Genomic DNA, 14999 nt, shown 5'->3' with positions numbered 1-14999 from the left:
GGCAGACTGGCAGTGAGAAACAACCACACACACTGGTGGGCGACACTTTAGGTGGCCTATTAGGGTTTTATTGGGAGGGACGGAACTTCAAGAACAATTTGCTCCGTTCCCTCCGTCATCCTCTCACATGGATTTCTCCGAGAAGGAGTAAAAAGAGAGCGCGAGCACTCGGTCATAACGTCGCTTCATATGAATGGACTGCAGGCTGATGAGGAGTCAGTGTTGTTTTTCTCATGAGTTAGGAGGCTGGAGGGTGTCTGGCCAGCTGTTTGGATCAGATAGCGGTGCTATAAAAGCGGAGAGGAGAGGGGAAAACAAAAAGATGCACAGGAGGAGAAGTGGAGAGCCTTTATCGTTTTTAGCTTGATCATGGGTGTGAAATTCAGGACATTCTCCGGTGTGTGCTTCTTAAAGTGTTTCTAATCCCGTGAAACAGCAGAAGAAAGAGAGTGGCTTTGGTTATGCTCGCCACACTTTGCCAAGTGCCCACGGTTTCTTCTCTGTGCCTGTAAAAAGGACCGACATGGCTCTCCTGGTCGTCCCGCTGCTTCTGCAAACAGGGCTCGTTTGGGGATCAAACTACGGTTATGTGGAGTGGTCGGATAATGACCGAGACGAGAAGAACCCGCCACTCTTCAGCACCCAAAACATCAACAGGGAGCCGCTTCACCACCCGACCTACTACTCGGTCCCAGCCACCGAGCGCACGGTGGTGGCGCACAAAATTGAGGAGGACCTGCCGAGGGTGGTGACCGCTTTCCTGCACACCGGGGACTCCTCAGCGCTGAGGCAGGTCAACTGCTCTCGGAGGTACGAGCTGAGCAGCCTGCGAGGCGGCCTGCACGTCGCTTCCCACTATTCCCTGCACAGCATCCTGGACACTGTAGCGCACGCCACAAACTTCCTGAATATGATCCTGCAGGCCAACAGGTCCAGGGAGCACACCCTGCGGAGGGACATCCACTGGTACCACGCGCTGGTCCAGAGTATCCTCGAGGGGGACCCCAAAATCCACAGGGCGGTGGTGACCTTCCACGCGGACGCGCCGACGCCGGGCCCCCACGTTTTCCTCCAGGCGACCAGAACCGAGAAGGAGGTGGTGCTGCAGGACTTTTCCGGCTCTGCGCACCGTCACCTGAAGAGCAGGAGCCCGGAGTCCGACTGGTTTAATGAGTTTAGAGACGGGAGGAGACCACCCGTGCACAGAAGAGTCCCGGAGGCATCGGGCACCAAGAGTGGAAGTTACCTTCTGGACAAAAAACAGATCAAGTGGTCGGCGCCGTACCTGGAGTGTGAGCACGGGGCGTTTGTGCCCCATTGGCTGCTCACCTTGTCTGCTGGCTTCTATGGACTGAAGAGCAACTCTGCTCCAGAGTTCAGGTGAGAGGAAGTGTGTGTGTGTGTGTGTGTGTGTGTGTGTGTGTGTGTGTGTGTGTGTGTGTGTGTGTGTGAAAGAGCGAGAGGGAGTGAGAGAGGCAAAAAATGTAGTTTGTGTTTGACGAGTTTTGTGACCGCACTCTTTGTCCTCAAAATGCAGGGGAGAATCATATAACATGTATTAAGGTATTCCATACTTTTTAGGCTACACATATACAGTGTACTTGAAAACTGAAAAGTCTATCAATCAGTCTATTCCAGCTATTAAGACATTTCACAATCATTAACAGCCAACCCAAACTAAGCACCCCACATTTGATTGACAGTAATGCACTATGAGACTTCATGTAAATATGGATCCTGATCAACTGCAGCCGTGATGCAAGAAACAGATGGTGTAAAAGAGGCTTCACAGACACAGGTAGACCTCTCTCATTTAATATGCTCGCCTGTCAAAGCACAGCTGTGCATCTCTGCTGCTGTATCCCACCATCTAATGAACACTGCAGGCTTTACACAGTGTGTTTGTTGGTGAAGGGATCTTTACAAGCTGGCATTTTTGTGTGTGTGTGTGTGTGTGTGTGTGTGTGTGGACAGCAGTTATAAAAATCACCCAAGGATCTCATATTTCAAGGCTCCAGTCCAAGAGTATCTCGAAAAGAGCAATTAAATCATTAATAAACAATGAAGCCACTCTGAATTTCAGGTGCACTAAACTCTTACATCCATCTAAGCAGAGATGTATCACACACAAAGATGTCCACTTCAATACTATCATACACAACTCATTTAGTGCACGTTCAGGAAAACCTGTTAAGAAAACAGCGAAGGTTCGTCCTTGGTGCCAAACACTCAAACATCTCAATTTTTGGAGCCAAAATTCTACCACAAACTCACACCCACATCTACTTACACCTCCAGCAAAATGTTTAGTAAATTCCACCTTAACTGCAACTAGAGAATAAATAGGACAGATGAATGTGGGTGACATTTTATTTGGATGACACGTAGATGTTGCTCAGTGGTTTATAGTCAGCAGTGTGTGGGGGCTAGTGATTTGGGTCTCAGGTTGGCAAGCATCCACCCTGTTGACGTGTCTCTGAGCAAAGTGCTGCATCACTACCTGCTCCGGGGACAGTCACTCTTGGGTTATGGAGCTCATGACATGGCCAGGAGCTGCTCTGGACATTTTTGGGAATTGCACTGCAGCCATTGTTGTCGCTGCACAGCATCCGGGTGTGACATAGAGGAGTGTGGAGTTATCACAGAATCGGTTTGATCAGAATCAATTCAGTGAATGAATTCATATTTAATCAATTAATTATTCAAGCTCAACCAATAGGCTTTTTGCGTGAGTGTTACAGAAGAAGAGGAAAAAGTCGGAAACTTACAGACTTACTGACTTAAAGGTTACAGAACAGAGCCAGGTTTTCTGATTTACGGTCTTCACAAGGGATGTGTTATAAATTGATATGTAAAGTAATGTTATTTGACACTCACTATCTTATTCCGGGGCTTTAGAACCCTTACTTATTACATTTATATATATATATATATATATATATATATATATATATATATATATGTATATATATATATATATATATATATATTTATATATATATATGTATATATATATATGTATATGTATATATATATATATATGTATATATGTATATATATATGTATATATGTATATGTATATATATATATATATATATATATATATATATATATATATATATATATATATAGTTGAGTTGAGATTGAGTTGGGATTATTTTGTCAAATTACTATTTTCAAGATCAAGAATTACCTTTCATGCTTAAAGTAATGCAGTTTGGCACTTGTCAGCAACAGTTATGATGTCAGCAGAGGGAGTCAAGTTATCAGCGAACATTATAAAGTGGTTGTTTAAGACCAGAGTGTGTCTTGTAGAAAGATACACTAATTGGCTGTACCTACGCAACCGGGCGCATGCTGTTTTCCACTTCACTCTACTTCTTGTAATGTGAGTTGTGGTCTGCAACTTCTCTGCAGATTCTTCCACTCATCTCAGTCCTGTGATGACATTTCTAAAAATAGAAAGTTGGTTGGCTCCGGACAGAAAAGCATAAGCTGGTGTAGATGATGGAGTCAGTTCCACCATGTCTTCTACGTTCTACCTCAAAGCAACCTCTTTCTCATCTCTTTTTCCTTTCTCACTGTCCTTCCAGGCCAAATTTAAAACCCAGTCTGCTTAAAGAGAGGCCATTAGTTTTTGTAAACCTAATCAAAATGTAAATGATAGTTGCAGATTTGAAGCAGAATCATGAGGTAGTGAGGGAGAGAGACTGCCTTGAGGCACTGCTTAGTTTACATTTAGAAGAACTGTTAAAGGCGATGTGATAATGTCTGTATATCTGTAACGGTGCAGTAGGTTTGCAGCTGGCTTTAAAGGTGCAACAAGTGCCATTTTGACATCTGAGACATCACAATAGATACAGCAAAGAAATACATACAGGACAACAGCACAAAACAGCTAGAGAAGAGTGTCCAGAGCGCATGACGCTAATGCTGTCTACAGTTTTGCACAGTTGGTGGTGGAAAAACTGAAAGACTAATGAAATATATGTAACATGTTCGTCCTGTTCAGCAGAGCCAAAGAGGGAAAACAAAAGCACCTGGAGACGCTTCTGGAAGCCCATTTCTGACAGGAGAAGAAAGAAATGAAAAGTTACGCATGATAAAAATAAAAATACTCGTGGTACTGTACGTCACCATTATCAGCTACTAAGTAAAAATCATGAGACACTAATATTGACTCATAATTTAGACCTAGTAAGTTAAAATCTTGATGAGACTTTTCATGTTTTTAGCCATGCTAGTGGCATGGTTCAAAGGATGGCAATATTGGTTGGTCAGTCCACCACTTTGGTTTAAAAATCCATGTCCCCCTCAGGATGAATTGTAATAGTTGTTGATCCCTTAACTTTCCATCTAGTGCCATGCTCAGATCCAAATTCTAATTTGTCCATTATTTTGACCAAATATTTGCAAAACTAATGAGCCTCAGCTATACTTTGTATTTAATGCTAATGTTAGCATGCTAACATGCTAAACCAAGATGGTGAACATAGTAAACATTATCTGCTAAACATCAGCATGTTAGCATGTCATTCTGAGCATGTTAGCATGCTGACATTAGCATTTAGCTCAAAGCGCCTCACAGAGCTGCTAGCACGGCTGTAGACTCTCTGTTGTCTTTCTTTTCTTGGTGAAAACGGGTATCTATTGCTGCTAGAAAGAGGAGGGAGGATAAATCACAATGTCCACCATGTGGTAGGGAGCAAAGAAGTGCTTTGTGATAAATGTGTCTTGAATTTTAAGAAAAACTAGCTTTCATTACCATTTACCTGAGAGAGAGGCTTGCATTTGTCTCCAACATATTTGTAATTTGTTAGAAAAAATCCAAATCAGTTGGCAATGACATAAAACGTTTAAATGCTACACCATGCACCCTTAAAAACAAGAGACCACAGTAAAATCACTTTTTGTTATTTTGGACAATTTATGATAAAAAGTATATTTTAACATGATCTTAAAGATTATCAACAACAGCACCAGACTAAAAATATCACCGAGTGTCTATGCTGGCCTTAGTTTTTCTTTGTGACGCTCAAAATGTGTGCCTTGTGTTACCTCGCATGGGTCCACAGATGGTGCTCAGATCCGACATCTATCACATCTCTCTGCTGTTTCTACTGCTTTTAGTCTCTACCAAGCATTGACCTGTAAACACAGAATAGAGCACACACACATGTTCTGTCACTCAAAGGTATCAACACATTTGCCTCCCTCTCTTTCTGTCTGGTTGTGTACTTGAGGAGAGTTGGTGGCCAAAGCCTCTCTCCATGGTTATTTGTTCCACTTCCCAGCAGGCAGATGGAGGTAACGGGTGTGAATCTTCAGCGTGTACGATGGTGGAAGAAATAGGCGGATTGGGGAGGCTGAATCAAAGAAGACTAAGCATGCTTTATGTGTGTGTCTGTAAGAGAGAGAAAGAGAGAGAGATGAGCTGAGCTTGGTGCTACACAGTATGCTATACAGCAATAGCTAAAGTGAACTTAGCTCCACTAGTTTAAGTCCCAGGCAGTTTTCCTCTCATGCTGTATTGCAGTCACATCACATCCCTGAACAGTATTTCATGTTATTCACTTCACAGTGTGGATCTGTGATGGCTCACTGCTGCATAGGCCGGCAGTCTCCATGTATTGAACTTTAAACTGCACCAACCTCCTGCAGAGATATTTGGCTCTGCAAGCAGCGAGAACACATGAGAATTCTTCTCACCTATGGTGGGAAAACACCACATATCTGCAATATTGCTGAAGAGTACCTAAAGGCAGAGAACACACTGCACGTGTAATTACTGCCTTTAAAACTTTATATTAAATCACAAAACTACCAGGACTATCTGTGCTGTCAACAGATATTAAGAAACTAACCTAAGTAAATTAATGCCTTTAAGGATCAGAATCAGAATCAGAAATACTTTATTGATCCCCGAGGGGAAATTCTTTCGTTACAGCTGCTCACTGTCACGTCACACTTGAGAATAGAAGGAATAGAAGTACTAAGCAAATCAAAATATAATACGCTATAATACAGGTAAGATAAATTAAGTACAAAGTGGATATAAGTATAAAAGCTAAAATAAGTTTAAGTACCAAATTGGATTTAGAGGTTGATAAGTATGTACGCTATAATACAATGTAATAATATAACTAATAAGTAATAGTGCAATAATGAGTACTGTCAAGTTAAGTGTAGCTTATTAAGATTATTATGAGACGGTGGATGTTGCACAGTAGTAATAGAAGTATGAATAAATATCAATAAATAGGGAATTTTACATTCCTCAGGAAATAGAGGCGGCTCTGGCCGTTCCTGTAAAGCACAATGTGTGGTGATATACTATACATCTTTTATTGTCAACAAATCCCATGAAAAAACACACACACACACAGACATATACACCAACAATGAATTGATCCATCTAACAAGTATTGTGTGTGTGTATCCCAAGCCTGATATATCGTTTTGAACTGGGTGACACGTTCCTTTATTATGATGAACACGGGCACAGCAGTTTATTTTGAGTTCATCCCGAATACACCATCTTGCTGCCGTAAATTCTCACTAGAACACTGAATGTGTATTAATCTGCGGGTGAAAATAGTACCCAATAAATGCACTACTTACTTTATGTTTGCTAAAAATGAGTAGGTACACCTAGCTAAAACTAGTTCAGTCTTATACAACAATCCTGTAATAAATCTTACCTTCATAAAGGTTAGGTTCAGTTTGAGTTGAAACTGTTTTAGAGAGGTGTTGATTCAGTTTGTGGTGGTGGTGCTGTTAAACCGTGTTGTGTTATATCACAGGTGTTTCTATTATTCTGTCCACCCCATTTATATCAATGTGGATAGGCTCAATAATAGAAACACCCCTCTGTATAATGCAATACATCCAGCAGAAAGCAACATTAACATTCATTTGGAGTTCCTGGGCACCTGGCTCTTTAGCTGCTAAATGCTCCACTATGCTCACCAGTTAGTCACTTCCTTTGTCTTTTCTGCTGTTTGGTGTTGGGCAGGTAGTGTAGAGTGGCTTTATCGGAGCCCTTTCACTGGAAACAGCTTGGCCTGCCAGAGAGATTTCAGCCAGCTGGCACAAATATCGGTAAACACCCGGGACAACTCCAGCGCCAGCTCCTTGGGCACACGTCCACCTCCCCACATCCACCTACCACCATCAACAGCATCCAAATATTATCTAGTGAGGTCTTAATGCACTATTTTTACTTCAGCATATAGTATGAAAGGAGAAAAAAACAGGGTTTGAGAATGTGGAGAATGATGATAAAATCTTTTTATGGAAGAAAACTTTTGTTTTATTAAAAAAGTAAGGAGAAAGCTTGAGACAGCATGATGATGATGTAGTGTGCTCTTTTCTGACCAAAACAATACAATCTTTGTACCGCGTGAATCCCTCAGTGCATCTCTCATGTCTGGCAAGAAGTAGCATAACCTTGTTGCGCAGCTATTTATTAAAATTTCAACCTTGCTTCTGTTTCTTTTCTTTACCCTTATCTCCCTCTCTTCATTTTTCACTTCCATCACTCTTAATTTCTTTCCCACTTTCGATCTATTTCATTCATTCCTCTGTGTTACCACCCTCCCTTTCCCTGCTTCTTCCACCCTCGACCTCACTTCCCCCGAGCATCACTCTTCCTGTTCTTTTTAATTTTCTTCTCTTTCATTCTGGCCTTCTCTGCCTCCGCTTCCGCCTCCTTCCTCCTCGCCCTCACACTGGTTTGCTTAACCTCATACTATCTTGTCACCTTTTCCCCCCTCTCTCTTCATTCTATTTCACTTTTCTTACATTCCCATGAAATGTATTTCTCTCTTTTCTTCTCTTCTTTATCATTTATCACAATCTACTAATTGCATCTTCCATTTTTACTTTATTTAATTCTTTGCCGTACCCCCCCTTTTTATTTTCACCTCCTTATCATTTCCATTCTTTATCTCTTCCCCCTTTGCACCATCTTCTCTCATGATTTCCCTCTAACTATTTCCTGTAACTCTACTTGTCCTTCCATCATTATCCTCCTTCCTCCCTACCTTCCTTCTCCCCCTCTCTCTCTCTGGCAGGGGTGTTGTTCGTGTGGATGTGAACCTGCAGGAGGTGGACATTGACCAGTGCTCCACCAGTGGCTGGTTTGCTGGGACTCACCGCTGTAATCTCACCAGTATGGAAGTGAGTCTGCGCTACACTATGGTTGTCTTTATCGTAATCATTATCGATCAGCAATGACAGAAAATGCTCTTATTTCACTTCTGTTATCTATTTTCTCATTCTGGTGTGCTTTAAATGAAATGACCGTATTTCACTGTTACATTCAACCATTTGTTCACCCATACACCCTTCAGTCTGTTCATTATTTCCTTAAAAAATGCAATCAAACACTGTGATCAAAGCAAATAGGTGCATCAAGCAAAAAAACAAACATATCTGTGTAATATCTAGGAGTTAAGGCTTGAAAGAGGCATTTGACAAGAGCCTTTCCTGTTGAACACTAGTGCTGTTCACCATTTCCTTTCAAAACCATGTTCCTTATCAAAGTGTCCTTGACCTGCTTACCCCCTGTAAGGCTCTCTGGTTGAGAGCATCAGCTAACTGAACAAAACGGAACTGAAGTTGCCCGTTCACTCAGCCACAGTGTATGCAACATAATAGCCTATCTATGGAACGTTCCAAAGGATAGAAGTTTTAACAAGACTACAGCCATGCTAGCAGCTCTGTGAAGCTGTACTTAGGCACAGTAGTGCTGAGCTGAATGCTAAAGCAAGTATGCTAACATGCTCCCAATGAAAATGCTAATATGCTGATGTTTAACAGGTATAATGTTTTCCATGTGAACCATCTGAGTTTAGCACATTAGCATGTTAACGTTTGCTAATTAGCATTAAACACCACAGTTTAGGCCGATCGTTAGTTTTTCAGGTAGTGGGTCATAAACCAAAGTATTGGATAAATTAAAACTGACCTGATGATGGTGCTAGATGCAAAGTTAAGCAGTCACAAGTTATTGCAATTCACCATGAGGGGAACTTGATTGTCTGAACCAAATTTTATTGCAACATTTCACTATTGTCAACCTCATGGTGTCGCTAGAGGAAAAGTCAGGGGATCACCAGTATCAGTAGGCTTTATCTTCTGGGACCATGGATGCCCATACAAAATTTCATGGCAAGCCATTCAATAGTTGAAGAGATATTTCAGTCGGGACCAAAGTGGTGGACCGCCTGACAGGCCGACAATGCCATTCATAAAGCAACAACGCTAGCATGGCTAAAAAGTCACACAAGGATTGTTCTCATCATTGTACAGAGAGTAGAAGGAAAAACCTGTAGACTGTCTGGAAAAACAAAACCCCAGACAGTAGTCCAGTGTCTGTAGACTTCAGTGTGCTGCAGGGTCCTTGTCTGTGCTGATGAGGGTTGGCGATGGTTGGCAAGTGTCTTCTCCATGGTACAGTATTTTTACCTGCGTGACTGCTGTGATGGAACTGGCAGCAGCCATGATACATCATGTTTATATCTGTTAGAGCCTCTGTGTGCTGTTTACGTGTGTGTGTGTGTGTGTGTGTGTGTGTGTGTGTGTGTGTGTGTGCTGCCTCGCTCATGTCAGTGCCAATGCGTTAGTTTTATGTGATTTATTGCAGGAAGAAGCCTCTCTGACTCCAGCAGGGGAGAGTAGCTGCTCAGGCTTGCATGGCATGTTGCTGGCCATATGATGTATAATAAATGCATTGTAATGGATTGCAGCAAGATGTGGTGAATAATTGACCATGCTCTTTGTCTGTGTGCCTCCCCCATCTCAGTCTGTAATGGGGGGGGGTGTCTCCATGTTCGTCTTGTTCGGTTGCGCTGTTTCCTCTGCCTTGTTCCATCTTTATAAGCAACTCTCGTGGCTGTGTGTACAGATGTGTGTGCAATGTGTGTGGTGTCTTTCTATTATCATCACAGTGGTGGGCAGAGACAGCCTTTTAGTTACCAAGGCCATTCCTGTCCATCTAAGACCACTTTCATTAAAATGCTTTAAATTATCCAAGGTGTCTCCTCTGTGCATGTGCCATGTGTATGCATTTTTGTTCATTTAGGTACATTTACTGTATGTGTATGTGCACAGGTTTTTCCTTCTACTCTCTGTGCAAATGTTTGCTTTTGGTCAATATAATTAAACCTGAACATGAAACACTATGAGTGGACATTTTCAGAGGATCATTACAGAGCTTACCACTCGTTACTCTCCTCTTCTGATGATTTTCCATCAAACACCATATTTGGCCAAGCGCCAGTCAATAATTCAGTGCCATCTTGAATCAGCAGTGGTCTTTGTCTCTTGCTGTTTCAAATGTAGGAATGTTAGAAGCAGGAATGAAGACTTCGAAAACAGTATATTAAAACTATAAATGATACAGATCCATTACAAATGTTTTGTTAGAGGGGACAAGTATTGACCATGAAACTACATCTATTTCTAGCAGTGTCATCAATCTTGTCCTTCTACTGTATGGATAATTTAATTTCGTAATGAAATCAAGGGCGTAGGGTGGCATATGGATGGGCATGTCCCTACCATTATTTGAGCAAAGTCATATTAGGGGGTTGTTGTGTCCCTACCAATGTTGAGACCAAACCTACGCCCAAGAATGAAATCAACAATAGAAATGGATGTTTCTTGCAGGATGAATTTAGACATATTAAAGCTGCTCCCTGTATGTGTAAGGTCAGACTCTCAGGACTTAAGATGTGGCGATGCATGAGAGTTGCCAGTTCGCTGATGGTGTTTGAACTTGACATAAAGAGAGAATCATATCACAGTTATATAAGAGGAAGTGATAAAGAGTTGTCATGACCTTGAAAAAGTAAGTGAATCTTTAGCAAATAGTAATTAAACAAGCTGTAAAGTGTGGTGTTAATGCTACTACACAATACAAGCAGTTTGCCTTTGAGTTAATATTATAGGGATTAGTCTGAATATCTCCATCAATGTGTGGGTTTCAACTTATGAATAGTGCTGTATAAAATTTGATTTTGCTTTAAATTTAGGATGCGAAATGTTAAATGTCTTGTTTCTTTCTTCCTCCTGTCATTTGTCATTTTGTGCTATTTCTCTCAATGGTTCTCACACACACTCTTTTCATTTCTTTTCCCAACTTGTTCCTACTTGCTGTAATCAATTGCTTATTGCTATTGTTCAGCCAGCCCATTACCCATACTTCGGGGGAGAAGCCTACTTTGGGGATTTTACCTCAATTTTCTTGTTCGAATCTGAAAGCAATGCAGTCAAAAGCTTCCAGGAGAAATTATTTGGCTGCTAAAATAGTATCTCAGTACACCACACACACAATACTACATTTGGGTAAAACTTTAATAAAAAGATTTTTCTTTTTAGCTTGTTATCACAGACCATGTTGAAAAGAATGGCTTTTTGTCCCAAAGTCTCCATTAAAAACAGTTCATTTCTTAATCTCGCTAAATACATTTTTTGGGAAATGGGCTGTGGAACGTCAATGTGAGGCTCATTGCTTTCCCCATCGAGTGCAAACACACCCCGAGGCTCTGTCTCAGAGAGAAAGATAATAACGAGACAGTCTCTAGTAATGTGACGGGGCATCATGTGTTCTGCAGAGTGTGCAGAGAGTATTACCACAACAGTTCCCTTCTCATTGTTACTATGATGTAATGGTTCAGTCAGTTTGTAGCTCAACAACTTTCATGTGAAGACTCTGCAGTTTTTCTACACTGTTCTGCATAATGGAGGACTGTTTTTAGTGACAGGTCCTCTTTTTGCTATAAAGGCAGTTTAGTGAAACCTGAGAAAGGTTTAGTAATTCCTGGCAATTACTAAACCTTTTTTATTCACAAGTTGCTTATGAGATAGAGAGGATCATTTTTGACACTCAAACGTGCAAGAATACATTTATTTTGGCCACATGGGGGCAACACAACAAAGCTGTAAACACAAAAATGTTAGCAAACAGTTGCTCATTTACACATCCAGCCGGCATGTAGCAACATTAGCATTCTACACTACAGTACATTCACCAACTGTTGTTGCTAACTTTGTCTGCCTGTCTTTTGGTGCTGGGCACCAGTGGATTTATCAGAGCTTTTCTTCTGCCTCTGGAAACTGGGTTGATCAGAGATTTAGCCGGCTGGAAAACCCATACGTTCAGCCAAGTGTGAAAAATTGCTCGTTATCCTCCTAGTTGTAATTTTGAGTCGTTGTTGCCGTGAATGACAGCTACGATATCTCCAAATTGGCGAAAAGAACTACAGAAAATGACAACAAACCTGTGGCAAAATGGCTGCAAAGCCACCTTCACTGGTAGTTAAGTTTAAGTAAAATTCATTATTAATGCTAATGTAATCAAGTCAGCTATTTTAAAAGGATCTATACAATGTTTGTATCTTGTTTCACTTGTTGAAAAAACACCACAAATATGTAGGCTAACTCAACCAAAGCAGCTAATTTAGGCTATTTCAATGGTGTCACGACAAGACTGTCAGTGGGGGTAACCATCTTGGAATAACGTGTTGACACTCGAACTCGGACTTGTACAGGAATAACGATCGTTCTTACAGTTCTCTCGACATTTCGTGAATGTACTGTAGCATAAAAGATGCTAAAACGCTCTACAGAGCTCAGAGGACATGCAGAGTTCGGTAACAATTCGCTGTGGGTTTGTCACTACTACTGTCCCCTTTCACGTTACACGGACATTTGATCCATTGTTAATATAAAAAAGTAGTGAATCTTGAAAAAAATATCTTGGCATTAAAACCAAGTTAGCACAAAGCACCTATTTAACCCTTTAACTATGAGTTGTGGTTTACTTTTGCTGTATATAGTTGAGCATCTTTCTGTTCAGATACATGACCTTCTTCTTGGCCTTTTTTCTGGTCTGCCCAGATACAGGCTGTGGAGGAAGGTAGGATGTGTCACCATGAACCAAATACAAGACTTCATGCATTATGAATAGTCAGTCGTAGGGGAAGCATCTTACATAAGGAACCACTGCTTATATAATTAGACGAGGACTTGAGGAATGATTAGTGTGGGCTATTTGTGACTGGATGCATCTGAGTAGGTTTAAATATTTATTTTTCTTTGTGTGTGCTTTTTAAATGTAAGTAAGCATCAGTGTGTGTGCAGTATGTTTGCATATGCATGTCTGTATGTGTGTGTGTGTGTGTGTGTTTTCTCTCTTCCCGTCCTGTGAAACGTGCCGCTGGAGATAAAGGGCTTCAAAGGCAGAGAGCTCTGCTAATGAGTGTAAACCGCTGTGACAGCCAAGGAGGGTTACCCCCTCTGTCTCTCCTCTCGCTTTCTCTTCTCAATCAGCTACACTTCCTCTTGTCCTTTTCCTGCTCTTTTTCACACTCTCTGTTTCCATGGCTGTCCGCACTTCTCTCTTTTACTCTCTTGTTTTCCAGTTTGCCTTTTCCATCACCCTTACCCCTGTCTCTGTGTCTCCATTTTCTTAAAGCCAATTAATTCCTCAGAGGAGGGCAGAAAGACAAGCCGGAAATGATCCCTCCATCTGTCAACATGCCGTTCTCTGCTTTTGCCAGCCTAACATTAAATTATCATTTGAAGTGACCAAGCTATAATTGAGAATTACTCTTTACCTTCTTCTACTGCTTTAAATACTGCAGCAACATCCTCCTCGGCATAAACTGGTGACCTCGGCTGTTTTCATTGCAGCTTCTTTGCAACGTGCACCCTTAAAAAAACACTCTCTGCACACCTAATGTGTGGATTTACCTTTATGCAGACATGGAAAGCACAGTCTGGCAAAGATAAAGCAGCAATACCATTATTTCTAGCTGCAGCTCAGCCGCTGTTTATAGTGATGTGTGAGTCCCTTTATTCTGAAAAATTAATTACCTGGACACATGTGGCCCTTCTCTGCCCTGTTGCAAGAAAGCAGGCTGGCTCTGCAGTCTCAGGCTGTATGGGGTGAAAAAAGGGACATAAATTAATTATTTGTTTCTGCCTTTCTATATGTCTTTTGCAGTCCCTATCATCTCTGGCACATTTAAGAGGATTTAAGCTTCAAAAGTCTTAAAGTCAGTATAAATATTGTATGTAAGGACGGTGATACACAGCTGAATAAGTCACTGCAAAAGCCTGTGCAGAATGTTAGCGGTAAAGGATATATCGGTAGAAGGAATATGCTGGATTTGGGATTTCTTCTAAGATATGTAATTCTGTATTTGTTAGGAAAGCAGACACTTGCAAGACCTGTTTTTTTACCTGCCTTTTCTCTAGCAGGTAAAAAAGGTGACTTGAGGAGCAGAGGAGACAGAAAATAACCTGTTCTGCTCTGTCTTTTTCTATTTTACTCTCCTCTTTCTGTTTTGTTCTGCCAGAGGCTCTCTGTCTCTCCTCGGGGAGTTTGAGGCCCTACAACTAAAGCTAGGTTGAAGTGTTTCAAGACTTAGTGCATCTGTACACCAGTTGGCAATATGTGTGTGTGTGTGTGTGTGTGTGTGTGTGTTTTAAAGGTGCAATGTGTAAGAATTTAAGAGATTTAAGAGTTTAAAACATTCAAAAATTAACTAAAATGATCAACAGAATGTGAAATAATAACAGCTTTGACGTTATGTACTGTGTTGCAGAGAGATATCTACTGAAGTTAGCATGCTAACCAGCTAGCCCATCCTGTCTATAACACTATTTAGTACTTCAAGAGGTGATAGTCTGCAGCGAGTTCACTACGTTACACAAGATCTCTTAGCTTTTTTAGTCTAATAAATAAACAAAATAAACTGACAAAATGTCAAGAAAGGAAATATTCGTACACCTATTATCCTTATTAAACAGAAAAATACAGCCGTACTCCTTCTGAATTCAAGCTTCTCTCTTTTACTGAAGGCCAGCTTAATCGCCTTGTTAACTCGTAAAACACACTTCATTCAAACTCGACAGAAACAAAATAAAACTCACCAAAACCGTCTCGGTTAGTCTCTCCACTGTGCCAACAGTCACCAACTCCGATT

At 41.1% G+C, this 14999-nt stretch overlaps 1 protein-coding gene across 1 annotated transcript in view; it reads left to right on the top strand.

Moving 5' to 3' along the window:
- The first annotated feature begins 104 nt into the window (after positions 1-104).
- Positions 105-14999, top strand: part of LOC122886477 (probable G-protein coupled receptor 158) — a 61573-nt gene continuing 46678 nt past the window's right edge. The window contains exons 1-2 of the mRNA XM_044218723.1: positions 105-1380; positions 8076-8181. Coding sequence (XP_044074658.1) covers positions 524-1380; positions 8076-8181 — 963 coding nt within the window. The 5' untranslated portion in view covers positions 105-523. The remainder of the gene's footprint in view (positions 1381-8075; positions 8182-14999) is intronic.

This window comes from Siniperca chuatsi, linkage group LG13, assembly GCF_020085105.1.
Source record: "Siniperca chuatsi isolate FFG_IHB_CAS linkage group LG13, ASM2008510v1, whole genome shotgun sequence".
In the NCBI taxonomy this organism is placed as follows: domain Eukaryota; kingdom Metazoa; phylum Chordata; class Actinopteri; order Centrarchiformes; family Sinipercidae; genus Siniperca; species Siniperca chuatsi.
This window is presented reverse-complemented; position numbering and strand designations above follow the sequence as displayed.